The 14,192-nt window shown below is 33.8% G+C and overlaps 1 protein-coding gene and 1 long non-coding RNA gene across 5 annotated transcripts in view; one reads left to right on the top strand and one right to left on the bottom strand.

The window, feature by feature from the left end:
* The window catches only part of dpr6 (defective proboscis extension response 6), a 205,977-nt gene that overhangs the window by 10,662 nt on the left and 181,123 nt on the right, over positions 1-14,192 (bottom strand). For all 4 annotated transcript variants that reach the window (XM_069060409.1, XM_069060410.1, XM_069060412.1 and 1 more), the window contains one exon: positions 12,694-12,908. In XM_069060409.1, coding sequence (XP_068916510.1) covers positions 12,694-12,908 — 215 coding nt within the window. The remainder of the gene's footprint in view (positions 1-12,693; positions 12,909-14,192) is intronic.
* Positions 1-14,192, top strand: part of LOC138139850 (uncharacterized) — an 80,148-nt gene that overhangs the window by 11,530 nt on the left and 54,426 nt on the right. Inside the window, exon 2 of the long non-coding RNA XR_011162389.1 lies at positions 5,830-5,940. This is a non-coding gene — a long non-coding RNA (uncharacterized lncRNA). The remainder of the gene's footprint in view (positions 1-5,829; positions 5,941-14,192) is intronic.

Here is a 14,192-nt window from a genome sequence, read left to right as displayed (position 1 = left end):
TTATTAGTGGTCGGAGTGGAAAAATGATTTTGTATGTTAGCATAATGGCGTGCGATATATTCAGGTTCAGTTTTTGTTGGTGGATAAGTGGATGTGGAAAAATTTTGGTTAAATTAAAGGGGCCGGGGAGAAAATTATTTCCTCCATCATCTCCACTGTTATTTTATTACTTAAGTTGAAAGGCGAAGGAAATTGAGGAAAGGAGCAAAGTGAAATATATTATCATACATCAGATCGTTTCCTGATACGTTTCCTAGTGTGTAAAACAGACTTTTGTCAAGTTGATTGTTCCAATTTGTTAGTCTTCCGATCAGATAAAAAAGATCTGACTTTGTGATATTTTCTATAAATTGTCTTAGTCTATTCCACCACTTAAAAGAGAATGTCAGGAGGGAGGTAATGCCAGGCTTAAACTCACAAACCACTCTAACTTTCATTTCACGTTTTAATTCCCAATTAGAATTTCTCAAAATGAAAATTCCGATTCTGATAATGATTTGCTTATTTTAAATTGTCTGGAGTGATTGTGCAGTAGTATTTAGAAAAATAATGCAGAAACTTTTAATTAAACTCTATATTATGCGAGATAAGTTGGTTTACGTCCAAAAAGTTTTACAAGTCTCCTGAAAATAACCTGAGGACATACTCGTAAGATATGTATAACTAACAGTTTTCTGGCCGTAAGACACCAGTTGCGACATTAAATAAACATAAACATAGGAATAGCATAGCTGTATACCTGAGTTGGATTTTTATTGTTCCTCTTGAGCTTTTTTATCACTCAGCCGTGGACCATTTTGCACAGAATAACGTTAGCTTGGAACAATATAATAATCAAATTTTTTCACTCTTGTTGCTTGCAAATGAAATTATCCGTAGGTCTGCGTTTCTTCGGAACGAGAAACTAGAGCGTTTTTACTTGCACCCAGTTCTCCACACCGACGACAATAATAATTACGGCGCGAGTTCATTGTTTTACGGAAAAGTAGCAAAAATAAATTGCGAGTATTCGCGACGCCTAAATAAAAATAAAACTAAGACTCCAGTGTATTCTAAGAGATGAATGAATTTATAGATCAGCATCGGTGGGATTTCATTCGTAGAACAGCGAACAGGCTTAAAGGGGGTAGAGTTCGGAAGAAAGAGGGAGTTGCGCGTTTCTAGCTAGAGTGGACCAACAGGGAGAATGTAATTAATGACCCAGAGGCAGTAATTGTCAGTTGAGCTAGAAGCAATCTAATCGGAACTTGAAAACTTGTTAGTTTTTAAACTTGCCTATCCCAAACTAGCGGTGCGTAAATTATGTTGGAGGAAAGCTCTAAACACCACTTTACTTTTATTTCCAACTACTTGAACCTTTTTTTAAATTTATTTAAATGTAACTCGTGAAGATCACAACAGACAATTAAGTTTCACACAAGACTTATCATCACCTTCACTACCGAAACAAAGTATTAAAGAACTTAACGCTTTCATTAATATATAAACTTTGTTGGTGGGGGTTTGTGAGTTGCCGTAAGTCTAGAGGGATGAAAGGTTGTACACGAAAAATATTAAAGTCGTTCAACTAGATCGTATATTATTTAATCTCGATTACCCTTCAAGATTTTTATAATTCTTTATTATTTTGTTTTTTAAACGAGATGAGTTTATCTAATTTTTCGATTGTCACTTAAATCATCAAATAGCCAAAAATATTGAGACGTATCATTTCTTAAAAAGCTTTTATGTGTATTTTAGAGTCTCATGCATAAATGTATATTTACAAAATCGGGCCGAAACTAAATTTAAATTTGCGATGTATAAAAGACAATATAAATGTGAAATTTATTGAATGTTCTATGTGCTCCATTAAATATTTGTATAAGAATTATTACATAAATTAATTTAATTTTTATTACAACGTTTTTCGCAATTTTAGATAATCCATCATGTACATTTTTAATTTGTATTTTAGCCATCCCGCTGATGATTTTTGTTCCATTTTAAATTAAAAATAGTTTGACACTGAGTCTGACTGTCAAATTGTTAGAGTTAGATCATTATTGTACTGGGAAAAGAGACATATTTAAATATATAATGAACGAAGACCTTTCGGTGGGTTAATAATTAACTTAAAGAAGCTTCACTTGACTTACAACGTGTCAAGTTTAATCAATTTTGAAACATTTGCAGCTCGCTTTACCAATTAAAATTCAATAAAGTTCAAAGGGGCTTTATTTTACTTTTAGTTATTTCTCTTTGATACATCACTCCAGGATGCTTAATTAAAAATTTTAATATTCCCGCCGTAACAAAGCAAAAAGGAACAAGTTAGGTAAAATTTTGTGTGATCATTTTTACATAATTTATTACCAAGTCAAAAATTTTCGTTCAGTTTTGTACCAAAGGATCAAAACTTAAAAGGATCATCTTTGGAAGTTTTTCCGTTCGATTATTTCTCTTTGGCGAGTTCTTTTGGGGAACCTAATTAAACATTTTAATGTATAACACAAGGAAGAAGTTAGCAACAATTTCGAATAGTAATTGCTTTGTACAAAATATTTTTCAAATTTTTTGACCTCAGATCGAAACCTGAGGGGATCTTTTAACTTTCTCTTTGAGAAGTGTTGAAACTTTTTGAAAACGTCACCCAAAGCTAATTGGGTATTAACGCTAAATTCTCAGACATTCTGCTGTACATTTTTTTTGCACTTTTCGTTGGAGCATTTTGGGATAAAGTACAAAGAGATTATTAGCGAGTTAACAAAAAACAAAGTGAGGGACAACAATTTTGAGAAGTTCATGTTTTTGTTCCAAATAAAAAAACAATGTTGATTATGTTAAAAAATAATTTGATGGGATTGTTTGTGGCCTGCCTAAAAACAAGGAGCTTTAAGGTAATGTAATTTAAGGTGAACAATGTTTACTTAAAATTAAATTACCTCACGACTAATTTCATCTGTTCAACTAAACACAATTATATTGAAAAATGCTGAAAACAAAATCAGTACAAAAACAATGTATTGTTTTCAAAGAAAACATGTTTAGTGCTCTGTTCCAGACACTTCATTACACTTTTTCACGTTGTCTGACCAATATTGCGACAGCAACGTATAATTTCTTCTCGTAGTCTTAGAGGTCGACTTCAAATTGACTTGCGACGGTCGCACTTGTTGTCATGGTAACGGCGCAAGAGAGAAAGATGACGCATATTGATAATTAATGATTAGGACAAAGATAGCTACACATTTGCGCTGCACCACCTATTTGCCACCATGACTTGAAATCGGGCCCTTAGTCTTTAAAATATCCAAATACTGTAAAATGTTGGATTCCTCTCTTCAATGCGCTTCTTTTGAGCTATCTTAACTTTCTTAGTTTCATAGAAAAACGCAAAAAACTGAGAAACGAATTTAATTTTTCTTGCATATTCAATCGGCCATAACTCACTTATTACTTATGGCATGGCATTAAGTTTTACACTCAACAGTTTCCTAAGATTTTGTAAGCTTTCCAGTTGATTTTCCCTTATTTACACTGTCAGCTTCAACAAATCCGTTGATTACGAATTACCAAAGACATTTCCTAGTTTAGTACATTGGGACATTTTGTATATTTTGTAAAATTCTTGCAGGTCAACATTGAATTAGTCCACTTATAATATTTGCATATTTCAATAATAAAATTTATAATAAATGTATCGAATTTCAGGGAATAATTATTTTAAATGTTGATAAAATAAGAAAGTTATCGGTTGTTCATTTAAATTTATCCTCAAAGTAGGCGTTGAAGAGTCGATTGTGAACGCACCACGGATTACAAATCACGGATCAGTTGTTTAAATCTAAACTCACTTTTTGCGTTGTTTGTGTTTTTACTTTGTCCAGATTGAGGATTGGTGCGTTCACAATCGACTCTTCAACGCCAACTTTGAAGGTACATTTAAATGAACACCCGATATGTAGGTGTAAACAAAATGCTTACTTCTTATGAGCTTATGACAATAACAAATGATTATTATTGATTATCACTTTAAAATAATAAACAATAAAAATTGTAGTGACAAATTTGAACTGTCAAACGTCAAATTTACAAATCCAGAAGAGGCCGCAAATCTACAGGTAGGTATACCATAAATCACAGTGAACTAGGATGTAAGAAACATTTACGGTAACCCTGTATATTGGTAAAGTGTCAGGTGAGATTACGAGTGTGCAATTTCTGGCACCTTTCGTTTTATAAAATGAAGGTGAACAATAAAAATTAACGGTGAATAACAGGCGGCGGTATTAAAAATGAAATCAAGTGGAGTTCAGAAATAAATTTATTTTCTGGAACAATGCATTCTAATTAAAAAAAAAGCGAGAATTGGGTGGACTTAAAAACAAAACCTCTCTGGGTACAAATCATGTATATAATTTGAATAGGCAGGAAAAGTAGTGGAGTATGTAATTTATACGTACCCGCGGGCAGATTTTGGGTATTGTGAACCCGTCAGCCCTTCTTGCATATATCACGAGCACTCCTCTCCCATAGTACAGACACAATCGAGATAAAACTCTTTGTGCCGTCTCTCTGCAGTCTCACTTTACGACAAAAAGAACATTTGTCAGAATCCTAGATAAAATTGGCTCTTTTCGAATCGTAATTTAGCATTTATTAATTTTCAGTTGCGCGCCACGAGTAAATTTGTTGGTGAATTAAAAGTGGCTAAATGTGCACCTGGTATTTAAGTGTCTTGAACTTTACAGGCTCACTTTATGCCGGGATCCTGCCGTGAATCTCGCTGAGCAGGATTATGTTATGAATGCAGCAGAATTTCTAACTTCGCAAAGATAAATGGCCGAAAACAGACAAGAATGGGCCTTGAGCCGTGTCAAACAAGAACATGCTATTTAATGTTGTGGGATTTCTATTTTAAACTTTAATAACTGAGTCGATGGGCTCATTGTTTCACTAGGATACAGCAACTTATACGGATGATTAATACATACTGAGCTTTCTCTCCGTCATATAATGTGATCATAATGTTTGTATTGTCCGCTTTGTTGTTAAATTTATGTCTCGACGCTGAACTACACCGAAGTATTCCGACATTCCTCAAATAACTCAAAAACTCATCGATCCAGTGATTTTGCCAGGCAAATAAATTCTACTTCCGGTTCCGGCGCGTCTGCACAACTTTGAAGAAAGACAAAACTTGCTGTTAATACATTTCCCAAATTTTTAGCCTCTCCCTTTGATCTCAAATTTATGGGGTTTGTTCCCGGCCAACTTAATATTTGTTTACACCTCCAGATCACTCCATTAATAAACACATCACTATCTCATTTGACGAATGATTTGTGACAAAACCATTACAATTTTTACGACTTTATCGACCTTTCGCCTGGAACATTTTAACCATTTTATCATCTTATAATCAAACTTCAAAACAATCGTCGCCCCGAGTTTTGTTCCATTCCAACCCTTCTGTACACTTTCTTCTCACAAAAGACCACCTCGATCGGTTTTGAATCTTTTCCAAACGCTATCTCGAACCGAATCAATTAAATCTTGTCATCTCTGTTTTATGAGGCGTACCTAATTCAGGACCTGATGATTCTCCCCTTATTATAGTTTCATGGAGGGTATAAGATAAACAATAAATTAATACAGTGTCAGGTACCCTACTTGACCTGGATCAGGTTAGATTCGCTTGGGTCCAGGCAAGTCAATGAGGTGTGGATTGATTTAACGGAAGTTTACTTTACACCATTTACAAAGACGGTCGTCCTATTTTACTCTTTTTCCACTGCGACTTCGCACCTCCAACCAAAAATTAATTAAAACAATTTTCTACTCCAGCTTTGACGAAAATCTCCACCGGACTTGGGGGAATGTGATTTTCCGCAACATTACAAACACGAGGAATGACTACAAGTTTTACTAATTCCAGAACCTACAAGTACACAATACGTAAGTCTACATAATCGTATTATTCAGTCTCGACGTGCGAACCTCGAAGGTTTCTCATCGATTTTGCGAGTTGCATTTTAATATTAAGATTTTGGTTTCTTTTCTTTTATTAACAGAAAGCGAGAACTTTGTGTTATTCTTTTGTGGAAACTAATGCATTCTGGAAGGGCAAATGTAGAAAACGTGTCAACTGGTAGCTTTCGTCGCCCACCAAAACGTGTTTTTTTTGTTGGTATAGTTGGGATTAATTTGGAATAAATTAAAGGATTTGAGAGTGTCGAGATTTTATTTTTTCAACGAAGAATCAATATTTTTTTTTGACTCGTCGGGTTACGTACGTACCAATGCAAATAAATCTGGATATTTTACTTTTAAAATTCGTCGAAATAACGGCGTGTTCCATTGCAAAATGAAAGACGCTAAAACTAAATTGAATTCCTTCTACAATTCTGTCTTAACTGTTCTTGCATTTGCAATTCAGGACACGTTTCTTAAATAAAATTTCGAGATTACAATAAACAGTTGAAATTGGTTTTGATAGCAGGATATCGTATTTGGAATAATTCAATTTTTAATGTAAAAATTTTAGGTTTTCACTTAATAGAGAGAAAAGTTTACGGTACTAGTTTTCGAGTGAGTCTATAGTAGTGCACTTCTCGTGCACTGGTAAATCCCCAAATCGATTTAAATTCAGCTGCGCAAGTTAAATTTGTTGAATAGTTTATTTGGTGTTAAAGTTACACTTATTTGTATTTCCTCCTTGCCGATATAATTAACCACCCAACTTTCTCGATAAATTAAAATGAACTGTGGCGATAAATTTCCTGTTTAATTTGAGTTGTTTCGGGTCCGAAAATGAATTTTTGATGTTTTGTTAAAATCTGAAGTAATGTGAACGAGTGCACGGTTGCGAATTACCCGCCACTGATAACTTACTAATGCTTGCTTTCAACCGGGAAAGTTTTCAATAACCCTATTATGGTTGTTAGTGGTATGGAAATCGACTTAATTGTTGATGCCTCATCAAGTTATAAACTTCACGAAAGCATTCATTGATGGTACAATTACAACTGATGTTATTTCGCCGCTTCTGAAACCAACAAAATGACTATTGCAACAATCAAAAATTAATGCCTCGCCATTAACTACCCACAATTAATGAAATCGCTAATATCACACCATTAATTTTTAGTTCGACTGTACAACACGAATGCGATAAATTCGTCGATCGATCCTCGCCCATTACACCACTGTCATTACTAATTTCCTTAATAAGGCTTCAAGCGATGTGAAAAATGTAATATCAGAAAAAAAATTTCATTTGAATTTGTGTTGCGATCAAAATTTTAATATTACATTTTTTATTTTTTGATGCCTTCGAAATTAAGGCTTCCCAAGGAATTACGCACTTAATTTTTTAAAACAACTCCAGCTATTCGGGGTATTTACGAAATTTGAATGAACTTCTCGATACGTGGGTGTTTTCTAATCGTCGTGACGCGGTAAAGATAAATTCAGGTGAAATTTTATGCCAGCAATTTTTAATATCGACTCCAAACTTATCGCAGTTTATTTTTGGCATGAAAGGGAACGAAATTACACGAATTATAGCTTGAAGTGTTCTACTCCGCGAATTTCGATAAACATGTATTCGAGCTGAAAAATTAGTTCTTTGTGAGCTTTCCACCGCTTTTGAGGTGTCTTTTTTCTCCGCTTTAGGCGCATAGATTTAGAAGTTTTCTGATGAAATTTTAAATCCCGCCACCCCAAATGAACGGGAGCGATCTTCTAAACACTACTATGTTAATCCCACCAAATACACACTTTACAAACTGCGTCCTTTAAGTTGTTGTCACGAAATAACTTGATTCGCTATTTTTATTTACACTTCAGGCATACCTTGTATTCGTAAGTTAAGTATAAATTACTTAGCGTGTATTTACATGTGTGGAATAAATTATACAGCACCGGTAGCATGTTCATAAGCTGTATAATCAGGACCTTTTATGTTTGTATACAATTCTGCTTTGTTGACAACGTTTACGTAGCCCGAGTTTTGGAATACAGATGATTTAATAATTAAAATAAATACCGACCAACTTTAAAATACGCCACTGCCTATGCGGTAACACCCTTGTTTGGCGAGAGTTTAAGTCGCAAACTTTGTTGTTACACTTTATTATCTAGTTTTGATTTGGGCCTTATGAGAATTCCTCCTGATATGCCACAACGAAAATGCCAACCATTGTAAATCGAATTTCACTAACATAACGAGTCGGGGATTAAGTTTCTGACAATTTCACGAACGTAATACCTTTTTTCTAATTTGCTGTTTTAACAAAGCTGTTAACGCATTCATTTTGAATGCGTTAATTAACCATTAACACATCCGAAATCTAGGAACTTTTTTCAGTTGGTAACACACATTGCCGGTAGCAAATTTATTGTGGTATTCCGTATTTCTGGATAATTTATCTTTAATTACAATTTCACTTGCGCAAAATGACAATTATGTTTAGACTAGATTTTAATTTAAAATTTTACTTTAAATATCAACTTTGAAATAAAAGTGTCACCAACTGTCACAAAATTACCTAAATTACCAAAACTGATTTTATTTGTAAAAAAACATGTATTTAATATGCAAATTTGAAAAAATAGAATAAAAAACTTGTTTTATAAAACTTGAGAGCACTCGTCATTTACAGGCACTCCTGCTTGCGGCAGTCGACCTGCAAATCTGATTCGTGTCTTAATGTTAAGTTTTATAAAACTCATGTTATAATATATTATTACTGTTTTAATGAGTATTTGCCAAACGATAAATTTCTTCTCTTACCACACTATTAGTCTTCCCACAGTTCCATCTCTAACTGCCTAGATGTTTACAAAAATTTGCCCTGTTTTAATTTAGTTTAATATGTAATAGTTATTTACGAACCGAGTGTGAGAAGATATTTTTCGCACATGAGCGCATCATTGGAGGCACAAGCGACGAGGGAGCGAGTGCTTCATTTGCACGAATGTGCCGAATACGTCTTCGCGCATCGAGGTTTGTGCAATATTTTTTGAAATGAACATTAGCATTTTTAAATGATTTCCAATACATAGTTTCCAATTTAGTGAATAGATGGCCCAAGTGTTAATCGAATTAATAGCGATTTATTTTCATTCTTTCGAAATTTTCAACATCCAGATTGGAGAAATGACGTTTTGTAAAGCAGATTTAATTATTATCAAGTCAAATTATTTTCAGAATGCTAAAAAAGGCCACTGCTTTTTGGATAATTTTGAAGCACTAGTGCGCGAAATCTATGTTCACGGTTAACTGTTGCGGTTGCGAAATGTCATTTTGAAGTTAGTGAGTTCAAAAATATTTTTTTGTACTCATAGCCTCAAAATCGGTACTTCCCGGTTGTCCTCGAAGTGGGGAAATAACGATTTCCCGCACGCCATGTTTTTTACTGTGCAACAGAAACTAGGGGAAATTGCATTGTAAGGTTGGTATTTAATAACGTAAACAGACGGAAACGTCAATTCACTTTAAACAAAATGGACGTTTCGTTACATTTGCAATTATAACATTAATTCTCATTAACTCAATAAATTAGTCATTTTATGATAAAACAAATAAGAATGCATATATGTAATTCAAAAAGGTAAGAGTATTAACAGGGCCCCGAAAATAACTATGTACATATTAAGATTTTGCATAAACAGACACGAAAAATGTTATTCAATATTCGTGCGCTGTCAGTTTTCAGGTATTCGGCCTGTTTTGCAGCACTTGGCTGACGCCTCGTGCTTCAAATTTCGGTGTCATACCTGAAAAGTGATCTGACAGCGCTACTCCTATGAAAATAACTAATTTCGTGTTCGTTTCCCGAGATACATAACGTGAAAAGTGGTATATAACTAAATATATACATTTTTCAGTTTATACACCTAACTTGACATCTGTGAAAGATAACCTCAAAATTTACAATTAATGCTTTATAGTTTGTGCGGTCGCCTAAAAAATTTAATGAGGATCTCTGCCAAAAAGTGCCTTTTGTCCTCGCCTGTTTTCAAGCCTCTGCTACGCGTTGGCTAGGAAATCCAGACTCGGACGAAAAAGATGCACTTTTTGGCCTTGATACACAAATAATTATATTCTATTTTGCACTTTAACACAGTCATTATAACACTCAAACGGCTTTCGAAAAGGAGTTCTTTTTGATACCGGTTTCAGGAACATTTACTTAAATTTTCAATGTTGGTAATAACTGATAGTGAGTAGTGGCTACGTGATTATTTGACAGTTTAAATTCAAAACTTGAATTCTTCGTATAGTCACTAGTGTTACCAATCCTTTATATTTGCCAAATTTTACTATCCCACCTCCACCCGGCGGCACGGCAATTTTGCCGGAGTACATACACTATTCCGGATATTACTATCAAGTAATAGTGCAGTGCTTATCAACATAATTACCGGCGTCTCGCCTCCGCATTTTGACTTTGTTGTGTATTATGTTCTGTGTCAATGTTAAGGAATTTCCTCACGATATGACATAAGTATAATAATATACCTTTTTGAATTTCAACCACCAATGTGTTCTCTAATTCCAAAATTTTTAAATTTTTAAAAAGAGATTGCGGTACTATTCCTGTTGCTGAAATTATAAATGGTAAAATCGAAATTTTTTCTAAACACCAAAGATTTCTCATAGCAACGGAGAGCTCTAAATATTTATTAATTTTTGTATTATATGTCTGTGTTATATTGTGTGAATTTGGAACAGCTATATCTAAAAGATATGCTTGCTTTTGTTGTTTATTTAAAATAATAATGTCTGATCTGTTATGCTGAATATGAATGTCAGTTAAAACTGTACGATCAAAATATAATTTGTAATTGTCATTTTCCAAACAACTTTCTGGTTTATAAATATAATGTAGTTGTGTATCCTTTAATAAGTTGAATTTAACCGCTAAATTCATGTGAATAATTTTTGCGAATATATCATGACGTTTTTTATATTCGCTTTGAGCCAAAACGGTGCAAGAAGAAATGATGTGTTCAATGGTTTCCCCTTCAGTTCCGCAAATCCTACATTTATCAATGATCGATTGTAAACCGCATATGTGTTTTTTATAATTTCTTGTATTTATAACACGATCTTGTATTGCAAATATAAAACCCTCAGTCTCAGGATGAATATTTGATTTTTTAAGCCATGCATGAGAAGCTTGAACATTAATTTCTGGCTGTTCTAGCTCTTTAAAATATCTCCCATGTAAAGACTTTTGTTTTATATTTGCTATAGTGTCAGGTATATTTGGCTCAACAATATCTGAAATTATATTATCACTTAAATTTAAAGGTGTGTAACCTTTATCCGCTGAAACCAAAGCATTAAAAAAAGTGTTATCACGAGCTCTATTGAGAAAATAATTTTTTAGTGAAGCAATTTGATTGTGTTGTAGAATTTCTAGATTTGAAAAACCCCTACCACCATTTTCGCGTGGTAAATTAAATCTTTCAATAGCAGATTTGGGGTGATGTTTACAAAATCTTGTAAAGAGAACTCTAGTTTGAATATTTATATTCTGTAAATTAGTTTTGGACCATTTTATAACACCAAAAGAATAGGTCAACAATGGAACAGCATATGTATTAACTGCTTTAATTAAATTATTACCGTTTAATTTTGATTTTAAAATAGATTTAATTCTTAAATAAAATTGTTTTTCTAAATTTTCTTTTATAATTGAATGTTGAATATGATTTGATTGATTAATACCTAAATATTTATAAAATTCTCCTTTATTTAAATTTTTAATGATTTCTCCTTCTTTAGTTATATATTCTAAATTTTCGTAACGACCGCGACATATTGATTGCATTATGTTTTGAACTTTTTATTAATTTAAAATTTAAAATAGGGGCAAAATAATGAAAACATTGTATTACACTTGTTTTATAAGCCATTTTGTCGCACTTATTTGCTTTATAGCATTCCTCGCTGCGCTCGTCGTGCTCTAAAAACGCGATAAAATAGTGTCTTATGAAACTTGTATAATAAATTATTATTTTAGGCACCCTTAGAAAACGGTAATTTTATATACTCACAAGCGGACGAAAAGTAACTCTTTTTCGGACGGTGACCGTGGCTTCATCTGTTGGTCTGTTTGCAAAGTTAGCAAAAACCGATAATTGTTCTGTTACCATAAATTATGTAAATAAGTACATAATTGTATTGCAAATGCATAGTAAATTTCTGGTTTTGTTAATTTAATGTGCACCTTTGCCAAAAAGTGCCTTTTGTCCTCGCCTGTTGTCAAGCCTCGGCTGGGGTTCGGCCAGAAAACTCAGACTTGGACAAAAAAGATGCCCTTTTTGGCCTTGATAGACAAATAACTATTTCCCAAGTTATAAAAAGCAACTATCGATCTAGTTTCATGTTATTCCTGCACTGACTAAAACAATTTAATTTTAGCTATATTGCGCACCATGATAATAAAAAAAATAATAATTGGAAGTGTCATTATCTATTTTTTAATAATTAGTCTTAAATTGTGATCCTGGATGGTCATTATTTTTTATGAATAATGTTTTGTAGTCACGGCTTTGAAAAGGTCAAAGAAAAAAATATTAAGGGAATATAAGAGAGATCTTATTGTATCAGTGGATATATTGAGTGAATTCAAAGCGTACGTAAGAATCCTTCACAAATCAGGTTTTATAAAGTCAATAAAATGAAAAACTCACCGTTTTATTTCCTAAATTTCGTACGCGGCAGCTGAGATAAGCCGATTTCCCAACAAGAGCTGTTACATTGCGTGGAGTCATTGCGTCAAAATAAGGTTCAAAGCGATTTTGTGGAACTGCAGGTGGTCCCAAAGGCGGCAGAGTGGCACTCTCTTGGAGAGCGTTAAAACCGTTGCTGCCAGAGTTTTGCATTCCTCCGTTTACCAACAACGACCCTGAAATGAAAATCTCATTATATTCTGCACTCTCGTGCACAAAAAATTTAAATGAAATTAGCCACAACGTCAAACCAACTTTCCAGTTTTTCAATCGTCGATTTCGCATCCGCGACCGACCAAATGCTAATCACCAAAAATCAAACGTCCAACGAATCAAAGTAATAGCTTAATTGGACAAAATCAATCACTCGAGAAAAATTCTCGTAGATTGTTTTAATTTTTGTTTGTTGGAAAAATCTAACAGCTCTCTAGTATCGTTCGGTCGTTTCTGATGGGTGTCAATTAAGAGAGAAAATGTATTCTGATAATAATTTGACTCAAACAAGGTGACTCTTTTTGATCGAAGATCAAAGAAAATGCGTTATTAATCATTCTTTAAAGCGTCAAATACACAGCTAAATATTCATGTTCGTATTAAAATTCATTTGAATTTATTGTGACAAATGTGTCCCGCGGTTAATGCATAATTTCCTGATTACGCTTGAATAAATCATTATTTGAAGCGCCTTCATTGAAGCACGTCATTACAGAAGAAGTCAAACGTGCTCTACGTGAACGTGATCCACCCTCATAATCTTCCATCGCGGTATTATAAAAGCATTAATGACTTAATATTCAGTAGAAAATTCAAATTACTAAATGCTACTGAATTTCCCGAAACAGTCATTTTAGAAAAATTATTATGGCTGGTGTCATTAGGCGGCAAAATTTGATCGATAGAAACATTAGGACATAGTTAGAATGCTAATGGAGAATAGAGGTCATTATTCAACTCACTACGGTCCTGTTAAAGGGTATGCACTACTAGATTTAGATGTAAATCAGTTCACTAATTTTCCACCGACACATTATGTGGGTGGCAACACCCTGTTAGCACTAAATACATCATAAGGAACACCCACTCCTGTTCACGAAATCCAAAGCAGAGATCTAGGGAATAAGGAGCCGTTCAAAATACGCAAAGTATCATGGTGCAAGGGAGTTTTTCGATTCGGGATGAAACGAATTAGCAGCTGCAATGATTGGACGAGGGGAGGGTGAAATCTAATTTTGTTGCAAAGGGATGGAATGCCGGTTTTGACAACTGTTGTGTTGACAATCAGTTTAATCTCGTCGTTATGGTTTTTGGTCGGTGTTAAATTTTGCAATTTAAGATGTCGGCAGCTATAGTCGATTAATAGCAGCAAGCTTGTTTTGTTTACATTCCAGCTTAGTATGAGCTTACAAGGGGAATCCTTCAACACTGAGGGAGTTGGCCTCACCCTTCTCCTTTCTCTTACC

This window comes from Tenebrio molitor, chromosome X (assembly GCF_963966145.1).
Source record: "Tenebrio molitor chromosome X, icTenMoli1.1, whole genome shotgun sequence".
Taxonomy (NCBI): domain Eukaryota; kingdom Metazoa; phylum Arthropoda; class Insecta; order Coleoptera; family Tenebrionidae; genus Tenebrio; species Tenebrio molitor.
This window is presented reverse-complemented; position numbering and strand designations above follow the sequence as displayed.